Source organism: Pan troglodytes, chromosome 4 (genome assembly GCF_028858775.2).
Source record: "Pan troglodytes isolate AG18354 chromosome 4, NHGRI_mPanTro3-v2.0_pri, whole genome shotgun sequence".
Classification (NCBI taxonomy): Eukaryota; Metazoa; Chordata; class Mammalia; order Primates; family Hominidae; genus Pan; species Pan troglodytes.
The window spans coordinates 12,042,376-12,065,793 of NC_072402.2; the positions used below are offsets into that span (position 1 = coordinate 12,042,376).

Below are 23,418 nucleotides of genomic sequence, written 5' to 3' on the forward strand. Positions count from 1 at the left end.
GGTCATGTGAATAACAACAAGCGAACTGACTACTAGGGTCTAAATGTTTGTGCTCTCCTCGCCCCCCGATTATGTTGAAAGCTAACACCCAGTGTGATGGTGTTAGGAGGTGGGGCCTCTGGGAGGTGATGAGGTCATGAGGGTGGACACGTCATGAGTGGGATTAGTGCCCTTACACCCGAGAGAGCAAGGTGAGGACACAGCAAGAAGGGGCCATCGATGAGCCGAAAAGTGGGCCCTCATGGGACAATGAATCTGCCATCACCTTGATTTTGGACTTTCCAGCCTCCAGAACTAGGAGAAATAAATCTCTGTTGTTTGTAAGTTACACAATTTATGATATTTTTTATAGCAACCTAAACAGACTAAGACACTGACTCAGCCATGGAAAAAGCTGTGGCATTATCTGCTTCTAACCAGCTGAGCTTAAGACCTGAATGATGAATGCCTTTGTGTGTGTGTGTGTGTGTGTGTGTGTGTGTGTGTTCATGTATCTCTGTGTGTGTGTGTGTGTGTGTGTATTTCTTATTCTAAAGAGAAATAAATACTGACTTCCCCTTTCTACATCAATTTTCTATTTTGGTCTCTCTTTTTCATGCCACTAATTCTTTCCAATTCCTCAGTAATCTTTGATAATTTATCATATTTGAGAAAGAAAAATCCAGTGACAGCTTCTTTCCACAGTGTCAAGGGCAGTATTTTCCACTGTGCATTCTTGAGTTAGAATTCCTGGAGGGGAAGGCAGGGCATTCAGACTGGCAGTCTTCCTTCAGAATGAGTGGGGGGTTGGGGGAGCAGTCCCAACTTCCTCATCACTCCATACGCTTGTACTATCTAATGTAAACCAGCATCTATAACAGAAGTCTAGAAGTTTCTTCAAGAGAACACCTCTTAGAGTAAGCACTGGCTACAGGGTTGCCATTTTGGTAGGAGAGATGTTTGTCAGGGGGTGCCAACTTAGAAGTGTCTTGAACACTGACTTTCAATGAATCCCTCTATCTTCAGCCCATCTCTCCCCAGCCCCACCCCCTCAAGCTCAGCTCTGACCCTTGGGCCTGTCCAGGAATTCACACAAGACAGCCAGTCCACCTCCAACGTCCAGACAGTGCTCATTCTCAAAAGATAGCACTCCTATATTTTAATTGCTTATCACTCTACTTTCTAGAAATTCTTAACTTGGCTTGCTTGTCGGTGACACTCAGACCCTGGTCTCTGTGCTTTTGTCTCCTTTTTTTTTTTTTTTTTGAGAAGGAGGCTCATTCTGTTGCCCAGGCTGGAGTGCAATGGCACGATCTCGGCTCACTGCAACCTCTGCCTCCTGGGTTCAAGCAATGCTCCTGCCTCAGCCTCCTGAGTAGCTGGGATTACAGGCACGCGCCGCCACACCTGGCTAATTTTTTTTTGTATTTTTTAGTAGAGACAGGGTTTCACCATGTTGGTCAGGCTGGTCTCGAACTCTTGACCTCATGATCTGCCCACCTCAGCTTTCCAAAGTGCTGGGATTACAGGTGTGAGCCACTGGGCCCAGCCTCTGTGTTTTGTCTCTTTTGTGACTTCATTCCCTATTGTATTCCTGTACTTTTATTTTTTGAGGTGTCCGGGAAATAGGGGAAACAAATGAGTGGGCAGAGGATGCCATCTTGAACAATTATCTTAGGTAGTTTTCATTTTTTTAGGGCACATTTTCTCAGTTAAAGCACAATCGAAGTCATATCAATATCAATAATATTAGAAGAGCTTTCACAGAATTCTATATAAAGATGCCACTTTCCTACCAAAGAACAAAAAAAGGATCTGTTAACCCCCATTTGATTTACAAGGCTGCTATGAGGTAGGAAAAGAATGGTAGATATTAACTTCTGTGAAGGAAACAAAAATGAAAGACACCAGAAGACATTTTGGGCCACCTCGCAATCCCAACTCTTAGTTCCAGGCTTAGGCATTAACTTGCCATACAGGAGTGTTAAAATTGCACTGTTCCCATTTCAGTTTGAGCTGGACATCAGTTGGATAGAAATTGGATAGGAAGGTAAGTAGAATAGAGGTGCTATATCAAATGAATTTACAAAAGAAATGTTTCATTACCATTTCTGTGAGTTCTGGACCTGTAGGCAGATGAATGCTATTAGACTGGGCTTAGCATGTATAAAGGATGGAAGGTTTGCTGAACCTTCAGCAAAGGCAGACCTCATGTCTGCCTTCCTGGGAGGTGGGGAATTCCAGAGAGATGAGCTTGCACGAAGCCACTGAGATATGGATTCCCTACTATAACATGGGGTCCTGGAATTCCAGAGGGTAAGTGGCTGGCTGAATAATTGCTTTGTTGGTGGAAGCAGGAAATGGTTGGTGTGTGGAAATCAGCCTGTACTCCCCAAGTGTGTTGAGGTGTAGGATGACACAATGCACTATGCAGAAGAGAGACCCATATTACATTGATTCTAAAGACAGCTGGGGCAGGCAATGGGTTCCTAATGCTTATGAGGAAGGGGCTGGAGCCCAGAGGCATGGCCAGCAGGGAAGGCAATGAGTCGCTGTCGTTGGGGGAGTGCCCAGTTGGGTCTAGTTCGAAAGAACCCCTGGAAGCTCCAGTTGAGAGCAAGTCAGCCTTAACCACCTTTACAAGGTTAAAGTTGATTGATATCACAGGTTGATCATATTTTAATTAGTAAATGTACACTGGAATTTTTTAACTTTAAGTGACAGTGGGAAAATCTAAATATCTAGCACTATAGTGAGCAGAATGTTCGTGAGAACTGCGCAATGCTTGTCCACGGCACGGGAAGATTAGCTTTCCAAAATGAATTGAAAGGAGCAGCAGGAGCCAGATATCATGTTGCATTTTGACCACATCCCAGGAGCTGTGGCCTAAACAAACTCGCTCATTACCCCAGTAGACTTCACATTTCCTTTGAGAACCTCACTGCAGAGACTGCGAAGCTTTCATCTAGGACTAGACTCTTTTTTTTTTCTTTCTTATATAAAGTGTACCTGGAAGCCTTAATCAGTCAGGGAATGGGTCTGAAATCTCTAAACAGTAAAGATTCAGCATTTACGTGCACGATCCACTCTAAATACTGAGTTTTATGTCCATTTGACTGGGGGACAAGTTAGACAGGCCTTGACCAAATTCCTCTCCATATTAGGTCAATTTTGATTTAAATCATTGGTTAAGAGTCTCCACTTCATTCATTTCAATTTTACCTCAAAATAAGCTTCTGATGTTTGACTCAACTTCAATGCATGTCTACAACTCGTATTTCTTTTCAAAACAGGATTAATTTAGCTACAAATCCTGAAAGTGAAAGGATTATGTTATTCTCTTTGTAAAAGTGAACAAAAATTGGTACTGGTGAAGTTACAATCACACATTCAATAGGATGTCGACAGCTTTTTTAGATACTATTATTACTTCCTTTAAAATAATGAGTCACTTGAATAAGCTGAAAATTTATATTGCATTTCTACAACCTTCGTGTTTTTCTCCACTGACACAAAAATATACAACCTCTAACTATGCATCACGTACATTTAAGACTACAGAGATTCTGGGGTCAAAGCGACGTAGGTTCAAATCACATCCCTGTCATTTCTAGATGAGTAGCTTTGGGCAAGGAGGTTATCATCCATAAGCTTCAGTTTTTAAATCTGTAGATTGGGGGTAAAAATCATGTCTGCCTCATCAAGTTGCTGGAGACTACATGAGATGTATTAAAATAATACATTTAACTCTTAATTTATAAAAAAACTAAACAAACTTTGGGTCAGGAAAAAATATAAAAAGTAGGTTCTGTTGCTGACTAGCCTTTTTCTCAACCATCTATAAGTGATAATTTTTGTATTGTCCCATTTCAAAGCAAACGGGAACGAGTTTTAAGAAGCAGTGAAGGACTACTTCACTGGCTTCCAAAGTGACATTCCCTGCCCATTTTTTCTTTGTAATTCCAGCTTCCACACACTGCCCAGAACAAAGTTTCTAACAAGCACATATGACCATGTCAGTTGTCTGCTGGATGGATAAAATGCTAAGTCCATTACAGTGGGATGCAGCAACCTTATCTCCCTCTGCGCCTTCATGTCTCACCACCCCTACCACTCTGTCTTTGCTCAAGAAACACTGAGCTGCCAGTTGTCTTCCCCTGCCTCCCGCACCCCACACACACCCTCTCAACTCTGACTTTGTTCTGGCTACCGCTTCTTTCTAGGTGCTCCTTTATAGCTTTGCTCTGGGACCACTTCACCAAGGAAGCATGCCAGGTGCATACTGAACCCCACTGTAAGATGCTCCGCTAGGATGCTCCCATAGTAACTAGCTTCTGTCTGACTCTGCACGGGGTTTAAAACTGCCCATTCCTGTGGCTGTTCTGAAACTAAGTCTCTTGAAACCAGGGGTTATACCTCATTCAACTGCATATGCCCAACACAGACACTGACATGTTCTGGGATTCAATAAACCTGCTGTGTCTGAAGCAAAGATGGATGTCTTCTTCCTTGCACACCCATGGTAGTGTGGTAGGTATTACTAAATAATATGAGTTAACTTCTATTGAGCCAGAAAATGTGCTAGTACTTTACATATGCTACCTTACTTATGTGCAAAAGTATATGAATAGATACAATGGTGACCCCTTTTATCAGGGAATAATTTTAAGCCGGTGAGCAATGAGCCTACCAGCCTTAAGGAGCTCCCCCAAGGCACAGTTGGCTTTCCACTCAGGTAGCTCTATATGATAAAAAGCAGATACGATTTTTTTTAATAAAAGAAACGAAATTTTTAAACCTATCCAGGGATCTTTGGGTTCTGATGACTTAACATCTGAGAAGTTACACTCTGTAGGTTGAATCTGAATTGTAGTGTTTTCCCAGAGAGTCAGAACTCTGACGTTTCTGGTCAGACTTTCTAAGGTTTGGCTATCAGGAAGATCCAGTGCAAACTGTGAATGTGTGTTGCCTTACCAAGTGCCCACTACAGTCGATGACCCGAAACCCTCAGATAGAACTTCTAATTTCTGGAAATGTTTATAGCGAAACAAGAAAAACTTGAAAAACTCTAACCTGCATATATCCCACTTTCTACTGGCTACGTGCACTTTGATTCTGACAGATATCACCTATGCAAAACCAAGATCTTAGCATTTACCAGAACTACTCCCAGACCACCCGGTCCCTCTGCAGCCCACTCCCTCTCAATTGATGGTGACTCTATTCTTCTGGTTGTTGGGTGGGTGGTATCCTTGAGTTCTTTTTCTCTTACCTTCATCACCTAGTGCATGAGAAAATCTCAGTGGCTACACCTTATATATACATCCAGAACTATAATACCCGCTTCCATAATGTCCAATGCTTCCATCTTAACCCAAACCATAATCACCTCTTGCTTAAATTACTGCAATCAGCTCCCAACTGACATTCTTGCTTTTGCCTTTAATCCTGATAGTCTATTCTCCAAATGGCAGCCGAAGTAACCCTGTTACAAACTAGATCAGAATGCATTACTCCTCTGCTCAAATCCCCAATGGTGCCCATGGGTTTAGCAAAGGCAGCATCAAGTTCTCCACAAGACTTACAAGGCCTCTCAGACTTGGCCTTCCACTCCCACCTTGCTGACCTCAAGTCATGTGTTTGCTGTTGTTCTCTCTGATTAATCCCCGTGGTCTCCTTGCTACTCAGCAAACATATCAGACACACCCCCATTTATAAGCCCTTGAACTTGCTGTTCCTCCTGCTTAGAAAACCTTCTGCCCAGATAGTCATAGGGCCAGCTCACTCACCTATGTCAGGACAGATTCAAAGTTACCTTCTGTATAAGTACTGTGTACTAACTAATGGCATCACTGGAATCTAAAAAACAAAATATTGGGGGCCAGGCACGGTGGCTCACGCCTGTAATCCCAGCACTTTGGGAGGCCGAGGCAGGCAGATCACGAGGTCAGGAGATCGAGACCATCCTGGCTAACACGGTGAAACCCTGTCTCTACTAAAAATACAAAAAAATTAGCCAGGCGTGGTGGCGGGCACCTGTAGCCCCAGCTGCTCAGGAGGCTAAGGCAGGAGAATGGCGTGAACCTGGGAGGCGGAGCTCATAGTGAGCCAAGATCACGCCACGGCACTCTAGCCTGGGTGACAGAACGAGACTCCGTCTCAAAAAAACAAAAAAACAAAACAAAACAAAACTATTGGGTACTATGCTCAGTACCTGGGTGACAGGATCAACTGTACCCCAAACCTCAGCATCATGCAATATACCCAGCTAACAAACCCAGAGAGGTACCCCCTGAATCTAAAATAAAAGTTGGAAATTATATATTAAAAAGTCTCTTCCTAATTAGAGCCTTCCCTGGCCATCTATCATAAGTATTTTGATAATTTTCTGTCTTCCTCATTTGAAACAAGGCCAAGGATTTTGGCTGATTTCTTATCCCTAGGATCTAAATCAATGGCAGTACATAAAAGGTGCTTAAAAGTAATTATTGAAGGTGGCTAGGTGCGGTGGCTAAGGCCTGTAATCCTAGCATTTTGGGAGGCCAAAGCGAGCAGATCACTTGAGGTCAGGAGGTTGAGACTGGCCTGGCCCACATGGTGAAACCTAGTCTCTACAAAATATACAAAAATTAGCCAGGCGTGGGGGCAGGTGCCTGTAATCCCAGCTATCGGGAGGCTGAGGCGGGAGAATCACTTGAACCCAGGAGATGGATGTTGCAGTGAGCCGAGATCGCACCACTGCACTCCAGCCTGGGCAACCGACAGAGTGAGACTCTGTGTATATGTGTGTGTGTGTGTGTTTGTGTGTGTGTGTGTGTGTGTGTGTGTGTAGAATGATGAATTAGTGAAAGTCACTACCTATCCTGTATCCACCCTTCCTAGTCATCAGTGACAAATCTCTAAAATCACAACCCCGAAATTCCAAAAGCTGTTTTGCCATCTCTTGACCTAACTGCTCTTTCAACTAGCAAACCAAGTAGCTCCCAACTTCACAACGCCTCGAATGGTATCAAGCACACGAAATCAGGCATGGAGGTCTTGGAGTTCCAATATTCCTAATCTCTCAGAAGCATCGAGTTTGTCCCTTATACCTTCCCTGGGACATAGTTTGCAACCTAAGTGCAATACAATCTATTTTTACAATGTACTTTTACTACCTCTTCTTAGATGCAATGATAGAAGGAGCTGTTGGCTCTACTCAGCTCCATTCACCCTCCCCTAACCTCTCCACAGGTATATTCAGCCATGTGGGCCACACTCTCGATTGCTACTGAAATGATAGACTAGAACATGCAAAAGTCTACACAAATCACCCATGGGAGAAAGAACTGGAAGCTAAGACTCCTGATTTCTTTCATGAGGTAAGTGTAAGAAATGAAATGGCCTCTAGTAGGACGCCTGGACTCCCTGCGCCTGAGTCTCCTCTTCTCTGTGGTGGTGCGCATGGCTGAGAAGGGTGTCATGGAGTCTCGTAAGAACTCTACCCATCTCCCCCTTCTTGACGTGATCTGGTAACTTATTTTACAAAAGCATTTACATGAAGTTTCAGTACATGTTCACTCGCCCCCTTTTCTAAGCAGATCGCTACTCCTGAGTCCCTACAGCATAAAGATTTAGGTACTCATACTGGGTTGGCACTAATAATTGTCTACCTCAAAAATTCTATTTGAGAGAGAGGCAGTGAGTGAGAAAATATTTTCATTTCAGTAAACGTAGCTAGCACAATTTTGTGGGCAGCGGCACCCTAGCCTGCATCCTGTTAGGCCAGGCCAGTCCACACTGGCAATTACTGTGCTGAATTAAAGAAGCCCTTGGCCACCTGCCTCATGCATGCAACAAGTTCCTTTTTTAAATCCTATTTATCTTCACAGTCATCTATTTGTGTCAAGAAAGGAAGCATATGAGCACAGCATCTGTTACTAGAGTGACACAATTACCAAATCCTTCTGTAAGGGAAAAAAAATTCACAATAAATCCGGGTTAGTTGTCAGGTGTTTCAGAAGACAAAACATTAGTCTTTCAATCATGGTGTCTTGTTTAAGCCGAGCATATGGTGCTAACAGCAGAGAGGCACCAGCGCAGCCTGGTCGCTGACGGGCATAACGACCACAGAAATGTCACCTCCTCTAAATTGGCAGAGGAAAGCAGTTTTCTCTCCCCAAGCCCAGCCCCTCCCTCCCTGTAATAAAGCAGGTACAAATTTAAGGGGACTTCATCATTGCTAACTTTGTCGCAAATGTTAGGACCCAAGTACATCCAATGACAGGTATGGGAGAGTCCTTTAGTTTTCCCAATAACTAATTTAGCAAAGATGTAAATAAATTCAAGCCAAAACAAAAGGGTAATAATTCAAGGCAATTCATTATTAATTATTTCCCCACTACTATTGAAAACTATGTAAGCTGAACGTCTAATGTGAGAAAATCCCTTACTTTTTCCACAATGAAATGTAGACAACTAAAGGTGACCCTGTCAATATTGCAACTGTTACTTGTTTTGCTTTTTTCTGGATACCATCAACAGGTCTATGGGATGCTTTCCTAAATGTGTCTTACTTTTATGAGTTAGTCTTTAGACTGGGGAGAGGGCAGAGACAGAAGAGAGGAGAGAAGAGAGTGATATAGGTGTTAGAGATTGAGACACCACATTACTCCGGAAAAGAAGTCACTGACAAACTGTAGGGAAGATACTGACTTGTTCCAGGGAAGCCCTGGCGTTCTCTATCTCCTGCCACTACTACAACCTGGCAGACAGCGCGCCCGGCTTCGCTTCTGCTCAAGCCGGGCTGCTGCTTCCGCGTCCCCGCCACGCGCCCAGGTGAGCCGCGCCAGGTGGCAGCGAGCCTTTACCTGCCAGGCTGCCCGGCCTCTGGAGGGTGGCCGTGGCATACAGCTCCTGCGAGTGCTTGCTGTACTGCTCGGACGCGTGGACCAGGCGCTTGGTGGGCGACAGGGTGGCGTACGTGCCGATGGTGGAGCTCAGCTGGTGGATGGGCGAGGAGGAGATGGTGGACTGCACGGTGGGGGGCGAGGTCACGCGGATCGGGGACAGGCCGGCCGAGGACACGACGATGTTGATGGGCGAGCTGGTGCTGTAGGACTTGGCCAGGCGGCTGGGCGACTGCTTGGGCGAGGAGCCGCGCGGCGCGGCGTAGGTGGCGCCCTCGGGGGCCGAGCCGCCGCGCTGCAGCTTGGTGGGCGAACCGCCCTGGGGCGCGGCCAGCGGGGAGCCCCCGCGCGGCGGGGCGGGCAGCGTGGAGCTGGAGTAGTAGAGCGCGGCGGCGGCGGCGGCGGGCGGCGCGTCGGGCAGGTGGAAGGCGCTGCCCAGGCTGGGCGCGAACGGCTCCCGCGGCGGCGGCGGCGGCGGCGGCGCGGGCTCGGGCCCCGCCAGGTGGCCGGCGCGGCTGGTCGTGCCCTGTGCCCGGGAGAGGAGAGAACACGCGCACTTAGCGAGGGAGAAGCACACGGCCCACCCGGCCCAGCCCGGCCCCGAGAGCAGAGGCACACCGGGGATGCTGCGGGCGCCCGGAGGCTCTGCGATCCCAGCTGCGCTCGGGGCGGTACGCGAACCTGCGCCCCGAACTCTCCTGGGGCGGATTTCTTGTCCTGACACTGGCACAGGCCAGCTGACTACTGGAGGGAAGTCACGTTTGACAAATGAGACCTGTGTTTGCTTACATGTAGATGTTATTTCGGAAACAGCAGAAGCATCGCATTAGTCACATAAAGATTTTTAAAGGCCCCCCACACCCCCGACAGGGCAATCATGATCTCCCTGGTCGCAATCACAATCTGTTTGTTTTAATGAGAAATTCGGGCAGTAAATCTTTTTCTGTCCCCCACTCCCCACCCTTGCCCCAGGTCATTTCATTACATACACTTTCTACCTCTGAGATTGGCCGAGTTACATACTTATCTGGAGAACATCAAGAATAAACATACTTCTTACAGTTTATTCTGTTGCTATTGTCGCGTGGATTCTTCTTTTTGGACAATGAAAAGTTAAACGGAGGGAAAAATACTAAGTCAGAATGAATTCGCTTCGTCTTTTCAGCATTAAAAAAAAATTCTAGAGGAATTAGAGCAATTGGAAATGAGAATGCTAAAAAAGCCTCCCTTTTCTAGATTTTAATACTGGGCTCCCAATCTTTCAGCATCTTTCTCTCTCTAGCTCCCTTTAAGAGCCCCCTGCAGCTGTGTCTTCAAATTGAAAGCCATTCGCCTCTCATTTATTTACAAGAACACAAAAGACAACAAGGGCTGGGGAGGAGCTGGAGAGACAGTTGGAGGGGAAAGCACTTTCCTTGAATCTTGTCCAGAGACAAATTTGCATTCGAATGAAAACACTACATTGTCAACCACTTCTGGGCAGGAGGTCTCAGATCTTCCAGGCTTCCCCCGGGGAGCAGAGAGGATTTTGAGAGCCTGCTGGTGTGAAAAGGGAGTAGGATTGTACACAGAGTTGGAGAGAAGCTGGGAAGGAGGGATTTGAAATGAGGGATGAGAGGTGGGTGGGGAGGAGGACTCCAGAGAGATCAAGGGAAGGGAGGAAGAGAAGATTGAACAGATGCTAGCCATTAAAAGTTTCAATTATGCCTCTCTACCCATTTTGGAATGGCAATTGGCAAATAATAGACTGGGCACTTTCACTGCACATACACAGGCATTCCAAATTTTATCTGGGATGTCAAGTTCATATGCAGATCTGAGGGAGTTAATTGAGCAACATCAAAATTCTCTATTAGGAGCAGCCTGGCATAGGAAGTAAACAGTTTGGTGAGAGGCTTTCTCTACGCAGAGTGTGTGTATGTGTATGCATATGTATTTATGTACGGTATATATATTTTAAATATTCTCACACACACATGCAATCCATAAAGCAATTATTTTAATGTTAAGAGTGAAAGTAAAATGTAAGCTCCATGAGTTTGTTCAATGATGTGTCCCCAGCAACTAGAACAGGGCCTGATTCCTAGCAGAGACTCCAGGAATATTTGTGGAATGGTTCCTCAAGTTAGTCTCAAGGCTATGAGGGTCTTATATGTGGAGGATGGGTGGCGAACACTACAGATGTGTGTGTGCTTACTCTGAGCCCCAGAGAAATAGTCTAGCTTCATCCAGAGTCATTGAGGGGGGGGTGGCTTTGATGCAATTTTGCTTCTCTCCCAGTGGCAGCTCTGAGCATGAAACATGTATTAAATAGATTGGGCTTCTCAAATCTAGTTGTATATTATAATCTCCAAGGGTGCTTTTAAAAAAAATCTCAATACTCATGACTTACCATTGCCATTTAATTCAGCATCCCTGAAGGTGAGACCATATATCAGTTTTTTTTTTGGAAGCTCAGCAGGTGATTTCACTGTGCAACCAAGCATGAGTCCCACGTCCCCCTAGAGCAGTGGTTTCCCACAGCTGCAGCATCATTGTGGATGGTCTTTTCAGCATTAAAAAAAAAAAAAAATTCTAGAGGAATCAGAGCAATCAGAATCATACCCCACCATAAACTGAACAAACTCTGGGGGAGGAGCTGAGGGATCTGGGTTTTAACCAGTACTCTGGGTGATTATGGTGCTGGTCAAAGTTTGCCAACACTGCTCCAGAAGACACTTGGATTTGGAGGGTGCGGAGTGGGCCCCAGAGTCTGCATTTCTAACAATCTCCCAGAGCAGGCAAATGCTGCTGCTCTGAGAACTACCACTAAGCTGCAGACATTTTTCTTCTGAAGCTCTACTGGGGTTCCCTATCAACTGGGGCCTGAGCAACACTCAGCCATGCAGAACACAGCTGGCAAGTGATGGAAAAGCATCCGACAAAAATTTCTGAAAACCCTTCCCACAGGAACAAAATGAGAAGAAAGAACCCTTTCTCTAAGGTTTCAGGAGCACTCTCTGCTCCCTGTTTACAACAAAACAAAAACTTTTTGTTATGTCTTGGCTATGTAACATTAATAAAACAACCTTAGAGTACACTAACGATGCCATTACCAAATAGCATAATTTTTAATAAATACTAACTAAAGCATACCAATGTAAATGAGAATATTAAGTCGGTATTCATTCTAATATTTAAATATTAGAACATGTATCCTGTGAAAACCTTAATGCTTTTTACAAATACTTTATTTTTCTTGTAATCTGTCAAAACATCTAGTCTCAGGTGTACTAAGTGCTGAATACGACTGTCTCCTATGTTTTCTTAAATGCACCCCAAATCTGTAGAAGTCTTGACAACTGCCACATGAGCTGTAGACATTTTGACAAGCTACGGCAACCAATTTGAAAGTCTTTTAGATATTATAGGATCTTGGTAAAATTGTGCTAATAATTTTGGCATGAAAAAAGGAAAAGTATAAACAATAAAATTTTATATACTGTTTAACATAGTAAGTGGTATTGTCCACTGTGTACTAAAATGCACTTCCAAAAAAGCCTCCTGAATCCATTTGCGTAAGAAGCCATCATCAACTAGAGCACCTTCTCAGGAGCACCAGCTACACTGGTGAGTTACCAGCAATGCTTTCTACAACGTAGAGAATGTTCTCAATCCGTACTGCTCAATATGGCACCGCTGAACACATGGGCTGATTGACAGCTTGAAATGTGGCTAATCAGCTGAGGAACTTCAGTACACACTTAACTTTAATTAAGTTAAACAGCCACATGTGACTAGTGGCCACCTTCTTGGACAGCACAGTTGTCTAAGCTCCTCTGCAGTTTACAATAAATAAACCAGGGGTGCTATACTCCATTTCAATGGCTTACAGAGTAATAAATGCCTAAGAACTATTCTTTGGTTAAACAGAGAAATTTGTTTTGTAGCATCATTTGAATAAAAACAAAATTTGGGGGTGCCTCTTTTCACCCTTGTGCTTATGTCTTCTTTCATTACCGAATTTGATTTAGTAACTCTTTGTCAGTTAAGGATACCTGAGGCTGTCATTCAAGCCAGCTGCACAATCATAGGATAGTTTGTTACTACCCATCGTTGCATTAGAAATAATCGAAACACATTCCAACACATACAGAATTGTATTCACTTTAGTGTCACAAGAGTTCAATTCTACCTTAAAAGTATGTTAGCACTATAAAGCTGCAAATCTGATTTTAAAGTTAGAATTCAAGTAAAGTTTCATTTTCCTTTTTTAAACTAAAGATTACTACATACTGCTTCCCTGGAGATATTTGGAAATGTGTGTGTACATGCAAAGACAGTTGAAATAATTTTTTATTGATGTGTGACTCTGAAAATAAAAATAATGATATAACAAATTTAGATATACTTGGAATCGATTGGGCCCCATCCTTGGTTACACCGTCTAGGCTGTTGGCAGAGACAATTCTTGACTCTGTCTTCATTCTCAGCTCTTTGGATCAGTCTCAGCCTGGAGGGCAACTTTATTTGTCTTTCCCACTCCTTCAAAATGAGGAACCCATTTATGAGAAATGGACAAGGAAGCAGAATGTTCACAGATAAACAACCCCATCAAGGAGATGTTCTGATTCAACAGTTTCTGATAGGTAGAGTATGGTGCACATTAAGTGTAGTTCAGTTCTTGCTTCCCTTATGGAAAATTTTTCAAGAAAAATATGGAACATTAACTCATCAAAGCTATTACAAATTATTTTATCTGTATACATATGTTTCAGATGGGTCAGATTTAGGATATATTCAGTGTCACAATTTTTACATTACATGGTGTGTGTGTGTGTGTGTGTGTGTACTTAGTGGTATATTGAGGCCTCTTGTGTAATTGTAGATGCATTGATACCTATTTTATAGAATTGTTTAAGGGGAGGATATATTTACAAAGTACAGTAGAAAAAATATTGAAATGGGAAGTTAGGGAATATGTACATTATTCCAACAGCCATTAATGAACAGTACTCAAGTTTGATGCATTAATTTACTCACTGACTGAATAAACCATTAAGAAGAGCCTACTACAGTCTGGGAATCCCTACTCTGAAAATCCAAAATCTGAAATCCAAAAATCCCAAACATTTTGAGCACTGACATGAATGTCACAGTAGAAAATTCTACACCTGACACCTTTGCTTTCTGATGGTATAATGTACATAAACTTTGTTTCATGTACAACATTATTTAAAATGTCATATAAACTTACCTTCAGGCTATGAGTTATGTATGAAATACAAATGAATTTTGTCTTTAGACTGGGGGGGGAGTCCCATCCCCAAGAAATCTCATTATGGATACGCAAGTATTCTAAAATCGCCCCCCCCAAAATCTGAAATCCAAAACACTTCTGATCCCCTGCATTTCAAACAAGGGATGCTCGACCTGTCTACACCATGTACAAATGAGGAGTTTGTTTTTGAAGAGCTCTCAACAATTCCCTTATATGGAGTATTTTACTTTGATGTTATTTTGGAGATCTATCGATGGAGTATTTTTGTTTGTACAGAATACTATCTGGCCACAATTAAGACACTGTTCTTTGGGGGAGTAGGAGCCCCTAAGAATAGGGCACTCTTAAACCAGAAAGTGGCACTGGTCTTAATGCCAAGCACATTTGCTTCCAGATTCTTTCATGCTGAATCTTCTATGGAGGGAGTAGGAATGGCAGAGGAGTCATAAGGGGACAATTCTCAGAACTTGAAAATTTATTCAATCCTCATTCTTTGGGGATCTGGCAGTGCAAACAAAACAAAACAAATCCCCCCAATGCTTATATCCAGTTAACAAGAGACCTGACAGCCTGTAATCTCTAAGGAATCTTGACTTCTCATCATGAGTAAGCCCTGTCACTAAGCAAAAGCACATTTTATAAAGCAGGCTCATGATTTATGAGCGGTCCTGTGAAGATGCATTTAGACCTGCCAAGTTTTCTTAAATTGCCAGCAAGGCCCCCAGTTCTGGGACAGGAGGCCTATTTGCCCAGGATGCTGGGCAGCCGGGCCGACAGTGTCAGGAATGGAGAACTGGAGGCCCGTTTTGTGGCTTCCCTGAGTCCAGCTTAACGGGATCAGCAGTCTGCTCCCCCATTCACTGTATTCATCCCTTTCTGTTTTCCTGGGATTACAATCAGACTGGCAAACCTAGTTACTAATGATGTCTTCCTTTTCCAGATAATATTGGCTGGTGGCACCTAAGGTCACCACAGGGAGCAGTGTGCCCAGGCAAGCACAGGGTTATGACAGGTGCAGCTGGGGAGCACATTCAAAGGAAGGCACAGGCCACAGGGCCAGGGCCACAGAGGAGTCAAAATGTGAATGTGGCCATGGACTGGGGGAGGAAGACATTGGAGCTCGTGTGTGAGGAAGATGTCTCAATGCAGAGTGGTTTAAGTTGTGACAAGGACATGAGAAAGTAAAAGCAATGACAAAATGTACTCCTTCAGTGAGTTAAGAAAGGCGGATCAATCCTGCATAATAAAAAACAGGGCATGGCTTAAAGATGACATATTCAAAGAAGTCTGTTTCTACTGAGAGCACTCTGGTAAGGTAACTGAGTTATACCAGCTCTGTGCTGCTGATTAACAGTTTTAAGAAATTGTTGCACTTTCCTAGTTTAAGTTTGTCTAGAGCTTTGGGCTTGCACACAAAGACAGACAAGGCGATTTACTCTCACAATTTTGAAACATGAATAAATCACCAACTCCAAAATGCTTACAGTCATATTTAGTACTATATGAAATGTTCCTATAATATAGTGCAAGTAAAACAAATCTACACCCCCAAATAAGTTGTGTGCCTTGAACTTACTCCCTGGGATGTAATGAATTTGCTTGAGCATGCACACCATTGCTCAAAAAATTTGGAAAGTTTTCTTTTCAAATCATCTTCCAAAGGAATGCCATTCTTTAATTCCAAAGGAAGAAAACTCTGGTACTATGAGAAAAGTTTTATTTTGTCAATAACTAAATAAAATCATCCAGGGCCTTGTTTGATGATTCTCTTGAGGGGTGCTGGTTTTGGTAAAAGCTAATATGTAACATAAGAGAAGAGATAGCTTCTATGCACATTTTATACACCTTCCCTGAAGTCATCACCACTGGGATCATTACTGTTGGTGAGAAAATAAGGGCTGGGTTTACCTGGTGGTGATGTCCCACTGACACTGAAAGGTGGTGTCCACAACAAACTGAACTTAAGTAACGGAAAACCCAAGGTACTTGGAAGAAATTCCTTTCCTCAGATGGGAACATCCAAATCAAAAGGACCATAAAAGCAACTATATCCCTGGAAATAATAACAGAAACCACCCTCGCTGCTTTCTGTCTGCCCAATGGTCCCAAAATTATGGAGGAGGGGGAGAGAAAGAACAAGAGAGAAAGTGAGAGAGAGAGAAATTTTGCAAACTATTTTGTCTCTGCCACCGCAGTTAGAAGGAGGCGGCAATGGATTCATTTTCCCCAGGTCTCTAAGTCACAAGTGCAAACATGGTGACGTAGATTTTTGCATCCTTGAGTACTGATTTTTCCTACCCTTTTACCTCCCTTTAATGAAAATTGATTAGGATCATTATCAGTAAATGTTCTGAAAAGTATTTCATATGGCCATTTCTGTGGTCTACCAGTGGAAAGAAAATAGAGAAGAAAGAAATAAAGCAATGATATAAGTATCTTATAAATTTACCTTGAAGAATACATAAGGAGAGATTTCTTGATGGCAACTCTTTCTTAAAACCTACATGAGCACCAGCAAAAATATACTACACAGAACTTTATTTCAGCAAGAGGCTCATTTAATATAACTGCAATAGCCCAAATATTTGCTCAGAAGAGAAAATGTTACAGCAAAACACATATACACCCTCTCTGCCATGAGAAACATTTCCATTATTGAAGCCAAACTAAATTTGCTTATCCTGGAAAGAGAAAATGGAGAGAAAAGATTTTAAAGCAAAGCAAGGAATAGGGATTCACAACAGAGAGTCATCCTAAAACTATCTTAAAAACAAATATTCTGCCACTTTCCTGCAAATATGGGCCAAGGAAAATATGTGAAACAATATGAATTCTCTTCTAAATGTTGCATAGTGTATACATTTACATTAAAAATCTCTCTGCAATTTTTGTGTTTTCCAAATTTATTGGTGACTTTTCTCTGCAGGTTTTACCTAACAACAACTTATTTCATAATTAAGCAAATGGGAGCGAAGTCATACTAGCTGTCTTTACCACCCTTTTTATTCAACACTCAAGACATAGGTGTTTACAGGGAACTTGCTCTTCCTTCAACTTCCCCTTCCCCTCAGCCTTCACATCCACCCGCATGAGTGTGCACCAATAAGCAATGTTCCAAACACAATGAACACACTTCCTTCTGAAGAAGTGAGCAGATGGTGTACTTATGATTACGATATGGCATTAATGAGGACTTTTAAGACATAAAAGTCAGCACAACATTAAATAGATAAGCCAGATCAAAAAGAAATGGAAATTTTGTTTCTCAAAAAGTGTATTGCTTTTCTAGAACACTTACCACTCTTCAGTTTTATTTTAGAGAACTATCATACAATTCTTAATTTCTTACAGCGAGCAGGCCATTTCCCTAAGATTGCGGTTGTGCACACTGTTCAATTCTACTGGAGAATATGCAAAGATTTTGAAATCTTTAGGCTTGTGTACTCCTTTGCCAGTGCTCTGTCTACAGATGTATATTTTTATATTTCTTGCATAGTTTTTTTGTTTGAGGGACAAAATGCTTGGTGAAACTATTTTTTATTTGGACATGGGGTGAAACCAACATGTTTAGAGTTGGTTTTTGGCTCCTCTTTGCCAGAAGTTTTATATTTAGCATTTCATATAATCCAATGGAAACTTTATGTGAGTGGAAAAAGCCAACTTCTTTATCTTCTAGCCCACCCACAAACCAGCACAGAATAATTATAAAACATCAGGCTGGTGTTGGCAGAACCTGATGGATATCTGGTGAACCCTGGGTCAATTGTGAGGGATATGAAGGTAAGTCTTGCATCATTCTCGCTCTTGCAGCAGGGCAATCTAATAGGAAGAAACAGACTTAAATGCAACTAACTATAGGATATCACTTATTATATGACAGAGTAATGTTTTTAACACATAAGGTAGATCATGTCGTTCCTCTGCTTGAAATTCTCTACTGGCTCCTTACTTCACTCCCAGTAAAAAAAGGAATCCTACCAATGACTGAGTGGTTTCCCATCACCTCACAACTCCTGCAGTCCACTGTAGCTACTCTGGCATCCTTGCTGCTCTGTCAGCATGCCAGGCTGCCCCATCCAGGGGCCACAGCATTTGCTGTGCAGAGGGAGCCATATAGCTTCCTTCCTCTTCTCCATGTCTTTGCCCAAAAGTCTCCTCGAGGTCCCTATCATGCTGCACTCCCCCATGCACTTTGGATCTTGCTTACCCTGGTCTGTATCCATTTCCTTCCCATAGAAACCATCACTTTCTAATGTACTGTGCAATTTACTTATTTGCTGTGTTGATTTTCTGAGTCTCCATCCCTGATGCTAGAATAGAAGTTCCTTGAGGACTGGGATCATGTCTACTTTCTTTACTTCTCCATCCCAAGCACATGGGCTCATGGCATCATTTGGCACATGACAAACATCTTGAATGCATCAAAGAATAACCTAGACACACAAAGGTGAAGGTTGACCTGGAAGAAGAAGGGGTCTGTGGAGGGGTGACCTACACAACTTATTTAGAGGCTGGGGCAGGAGCTTGCAGCATAGCTGAGCGAGTGCTGGCAGTGGGGAAAGGATATCTGTAAATCAGTTCAGGTCACTTTCTAGAATGGCCTTGGGGTCTGATGGGAAGGGTAGTCTACTCTCTCTCCTCTGGACCAGCTCCATGAACTCATCCTAAGTCTCAGAAGAATGATTTTAAAGAATAACGTCAGAGAACAAATATTTTATGGCAATTTGGGTGGCTTACAGTTTGAGTTTTGGGCTGATAAGTTGGGGCAATGTGGGTTACACACATATCATCAGGGCCTGTTGTAGATCCTGGTGATGATCACTCAATAAGCATTTATTATGCTGAATAGAGATTTTTAAATACTGAAATTAGAATCTTTGAGCATTTATAATACTCCTTTGAAATTACATTTAAATTTACGAACCAGATAAAAAATTATTGCTTTACTTTAGAATTACATAGTTTTTTAGAAAAAAAATAGAATATTTTTGTTTTGATTGATTATTGACCATACTCACTTGGTCTGACATCTGTTAGCCATCGTTTGAATTATATTAGGCCTTGTGGCAATTTATTATTACAGGATATTGTAAAAATTAACCTCGGCTTGAAGGAGTAAGATTTCACACGGATCAGAATTTTGAAAAGAAAAGTATCACACCACTCAAATAGAGGGATCTGAACAATAGTGTCATTATTGGAATGGAATGTGGCCTCCCTTCTCTCAAGGGTATAACACTAAAAGCAGAGTGAAAATGCTGGCTTATTTGTTGAACGTTTATCTGACATTACATTGAAGCCACAGGCGCTACAGAATATTCAATAAGCATCCCTTTCATACTTCAGCACACAGCTAAAGTAAATTATAATACCAATATCTACCACTGAGTTAAATAAATGAGAGCTCAGATATTCCACAATGGATTCCCTTCTGTTAGTAGAGTGAATTAGAACATTTCAACTCCTGGTTTGATTATTCATACTTGTGCATCCTACCCACTGCCAGGTAAGTGAGTCTACCAGTAACCTTTGCCTCAAACTTAAGTTATATCTTTGAACATTGACATTTATCGATGTCTTCAAACTATAACTCTGATGACTCCAGATACAGAGCTTTGATATCTTTATAACTTAGTAACCCTCTCTGATTAAACTTTAAAGCAACTTTGAATGTGGGTAGAGGGACAGGCCCTTTATCTCAATGGAATGTTTTATCACTTCCTCTTACCCACATTCCTATCATTCAGCACTATGAGAAGGTAAGACTTACAAAGCCACTGATGAACAAGGATGTTGCTTGAAGAAGGTAATCATATTTTAAAAATTGTTTCTGGCACAGTAATTTAATGTTAGTAGTGGAAATCCAAAAAACTTTCAGCTCCTGCTTCAATAATGTGAATGTCACATAAATGAACACATAGTAGTGCCTACACCAGGCTATTAACCCTCTTTGCCTCTCACCTCTGCATTCATTTCTTGGGGCCATGTGGCCTGCCAGGTGCTCCTGATACAAACATGAAAAAAGTCCTGACCTCAAGTAGCTTTCAGTTTAGTTAGAGGAATGCCTGGATGGATAACATCAATAAATTGGTGAAAGAGATGGGCTCGGGGGTTACAGAGCCAGTGGAGCATAGTGAGCATTTCAGAGGAAGGGTTCCTGGAAGAGATAGTGCCCAATAAATGCAAAAGGGCTGAAACTAACTTTGTCAGCTGCAAACGTGGTGTGGGGCTTGCAGTTCTTCATTCCAGAAGCAAAAACACAGAGGTTAAAAGGACTTATGTTGCTGAAAATAAGCTTAAAACAAGACAGCCTTCCAATAAATTAACTCTGGCGTGATGATCAAAATTATACTCTGGTGTGTACCTCAAAATTATAAAAACTAAAATATTAGCATCCCTTCTCTCCTCTCTTCTAAATAACAACATTTACATCTTTCTTGGAAAAAAAATCATTTCCAGATTGGTAGCTGCTTCTTTTTACCAACAGTTGGTTTTAACTGCAGCTAATGTATTTGTGCAGTGAAACTGTAAGATCAAGCACCTGCCTTAAAGAAACAATGGAGGGCAAATTTCAAAATCAGACTTCACAAAATGCAGCTATGCCTAAACTCATCACAATCATTTTCCAAACAGTTCTGTTTACCTGATTACACATTTATAGTATGTTTCTTTATATTAATATCAAAAACCACAAAGCAATCCCATGCTTTTTTTAGGAGACACAATACTCAGTATTTTTTCCGAGTACACTCACAAATTCAGAATGTATGTCATACTTATATCACATATAGACATAGAGGGAGTAACTAGATGGACACTGACATAGTCACACAGGGAAACATATATAAGACAGGCATAGCGTGAACAATACATAGATATTTCTAAAGAAAATGTCTGTAATTTAGCATTACTCCATAATTGTATTTTATTATTTTTTTCCTCCATTCACAGCACCAAAGGGCATTTTCCCTCAAGTTGAGGGACACACCTACAAAAAGGTAGGCTGGATCTCCACAATCTCCACATCCACTGCATGCCCATTCCCCACCTGTCCCCTTGGAGTCCACTGACACCATACAGCACTGGGTACCTACCTGGCTGAAGCTCTGGCCCGTAGCTCGGGCTTGTGTGCCTCGGGCCGGGAGCTGTGAAGGGGTGGTTTCCCCCAGGGCCAGGGTCTGGTTGCTATGGTAGCTGGCCGGATACTGGAAAGACCCTTCAGGTTTGGAATTGAGCTGAAGTGCACTCTGGGAGAGCAGGCTGGGCCCTGCATTGAAAGTCATTTAGAGCAGTCAGTGACAGTCTCAGTGAAGCAGAAATGACATGTATTATTTATTGAGAGTAGCCTAGAATTATCTCATGCACATGATTCCAGCCATCCACGCTTAAAATTCTGAGAACTAAAATGACCATATAATTTGACTCCAGCTCTCAGATGAGATTTTTTATTTTTTTTATTTTTATTTTTTGGTGGTGGTTTAAAAGTTCTCAAAGGAGTAGATTTTTCAAATGATCTCATCCTGACCTACATAGAGACATTTCTTATGAGACAAATTAGTTAATCAAGTAGTTATTTTGGGATCAGACAATATCAGAAACATTTGAAATAATGTAAAACTCTACTTTTCGGTACCTGTTAATTTTGCTAATATAATTATATCTCCTACTTAATGATGGAGATGCTAAAACACTTGAAACCTTCCAATCACTGACAAATTCTACTGTATAAATAGTGATATAATACCTCAGTGCCTGAAGGGTAGACAGTGTTTAAAATATTAATAGCTCTTTGTACGATGTGGAATTCACCGTCGCCTCACATAATCCCTGATGACTGGTTACCTTTACCATCCTAGCAGTGCACAGTAGGAGAACAAAGAGAACATACAGTGTTCAAATTCATGCCACGAATGTAGCTGATATTACAAGGGGTGAAGAATCAGTTTCTGGTCTTACTTAATTATACGTTGCATATGAAATTGTGTTTTGTTTTCTTATATTCTATTTAGATGAGATCCTTGCAAACATTTTCCCATTTTCTTTTTAAGCAAATTTTCTTTGATCAAATTTAATACTCTCTTTAGGGATCAAATAAATATGGAGGAGAGTAAATGTGCTTGTTATTTTCCATTGTGTGTGTTTGAGAGGGGCTGGGGTAAGAAGAGCTTGTCAGTGGCAAAAACTTGGCAATACAAGTTTTCTCCTGTCTCTTTGTACCATACTACAAAGTCATATATTCGATGGAGTGTAATAATACACATATAGACTATAGCATAACCATTAAATCATTCTTGATCCCCCTCTTTGGCTGTTTTAGACAATAATATCACTTCTGATAAGTATGAGCAAATTTCAAGTTCCTTATTTTTTTCTTTTTAAGAATGGAACATGACTTTATATTTCGAATGAGACATGATGTGGATCACCTTTCATAAAAATAATGCATCCTCTTTTAAATAACATTGGTTCACAAAATCTTTGGCACTTAAAGCCTTCCCAATCCCTCTGATTTTCTGATGGAAATTTGAAACAACATCAAGATATTTTTTCATCAGTATTTGAAACAACATGAAGATAATTTTTCATCAACATTTTATATTGAATAATATGCCAATTAACTAGTACAGTTATTTTGGAATCTATGCGGTTACTGGAAAAAAAAAAAGGTAAGCAAGGAAATAAAAGTGTTTTCATCCAGCCACAACTTCATCATGAAGGGTATAACAAAAGTACAAATGCAATCCCTTTACTTTTAATTTAAGAAACCCAGTCCTGAGAAAACAGTATGTACCAGATGGTAACGTTTCCAATAGCCTGGAAAAAAAATCATTTATTCTGTCCTAATGGCATTATAGGACTCAATCACTGAATATAAGGAAGTCTCTGAGGAGAGATGCATTTAGAATTTGATTCTGGGTGCCAGGAACGTATTGTCCCTATCACTGCTATGGAAGCTGCCAGGCCCAGCAGAGTCAAAGAACAGTGTCTGAGGTCCAAGTGACAGGCAGGCTGAGATATGGGGGAGCCTCTGGAGGTGGGGCAAGTGGAGACTAACCATAAAGCGGAGGAGAAGGAGGTGGGCACTGGGAAGACAGTGACAACTGTGGCTAATGGCTTTACCCTTTGTCCCTCCGAAGGTCACATTTTAATGGTGGGAGTGAGCTATGGTGGAAAAGCAAAGGCCTTTTCAGCTGGGTGGTCACCATTCTACCTGACAAAGGAGGGCTGCCCGCTGCAGCTTTCTTGGTTCTTTCTTTTTTGTACAGTCTACCTGGGCATAATGGCTTGTAC

At 42.0% G+C, this 23,418-nt stretch overlaps 1 protein-coding gene across 7 annotated transcripts in view; it reads right to left on the reverse strand.

Moving 5' to 3' along the window:
- The window catches only part of CTNND2 (catenin delta 2), a 933,574-nt gene that overhangs the window by 403,654 nt on the left and 506,502 nt on the right, over positions 1-23,418 (reverse strand). For all 7 annotated transcript variants that reach the window (XM_001147603.6, XM_016952954.3, XM_009448799.4 and 4 more), the window contains 2 exons: positions 21,222-21,394; positions 8,829-9,393 (listed from right to left, as the gene is read on the reverse strand). In XM_001147603.6, coding sequence (XP_001147603.3) covers positions 8,829-9,393; positions 21,222-21,394 — 738 coding nt within the window. The remainder of the gene's footprint in view (positions 1-8,828; positions 9,394-21,221; positions 21,395-23,418) is intronic.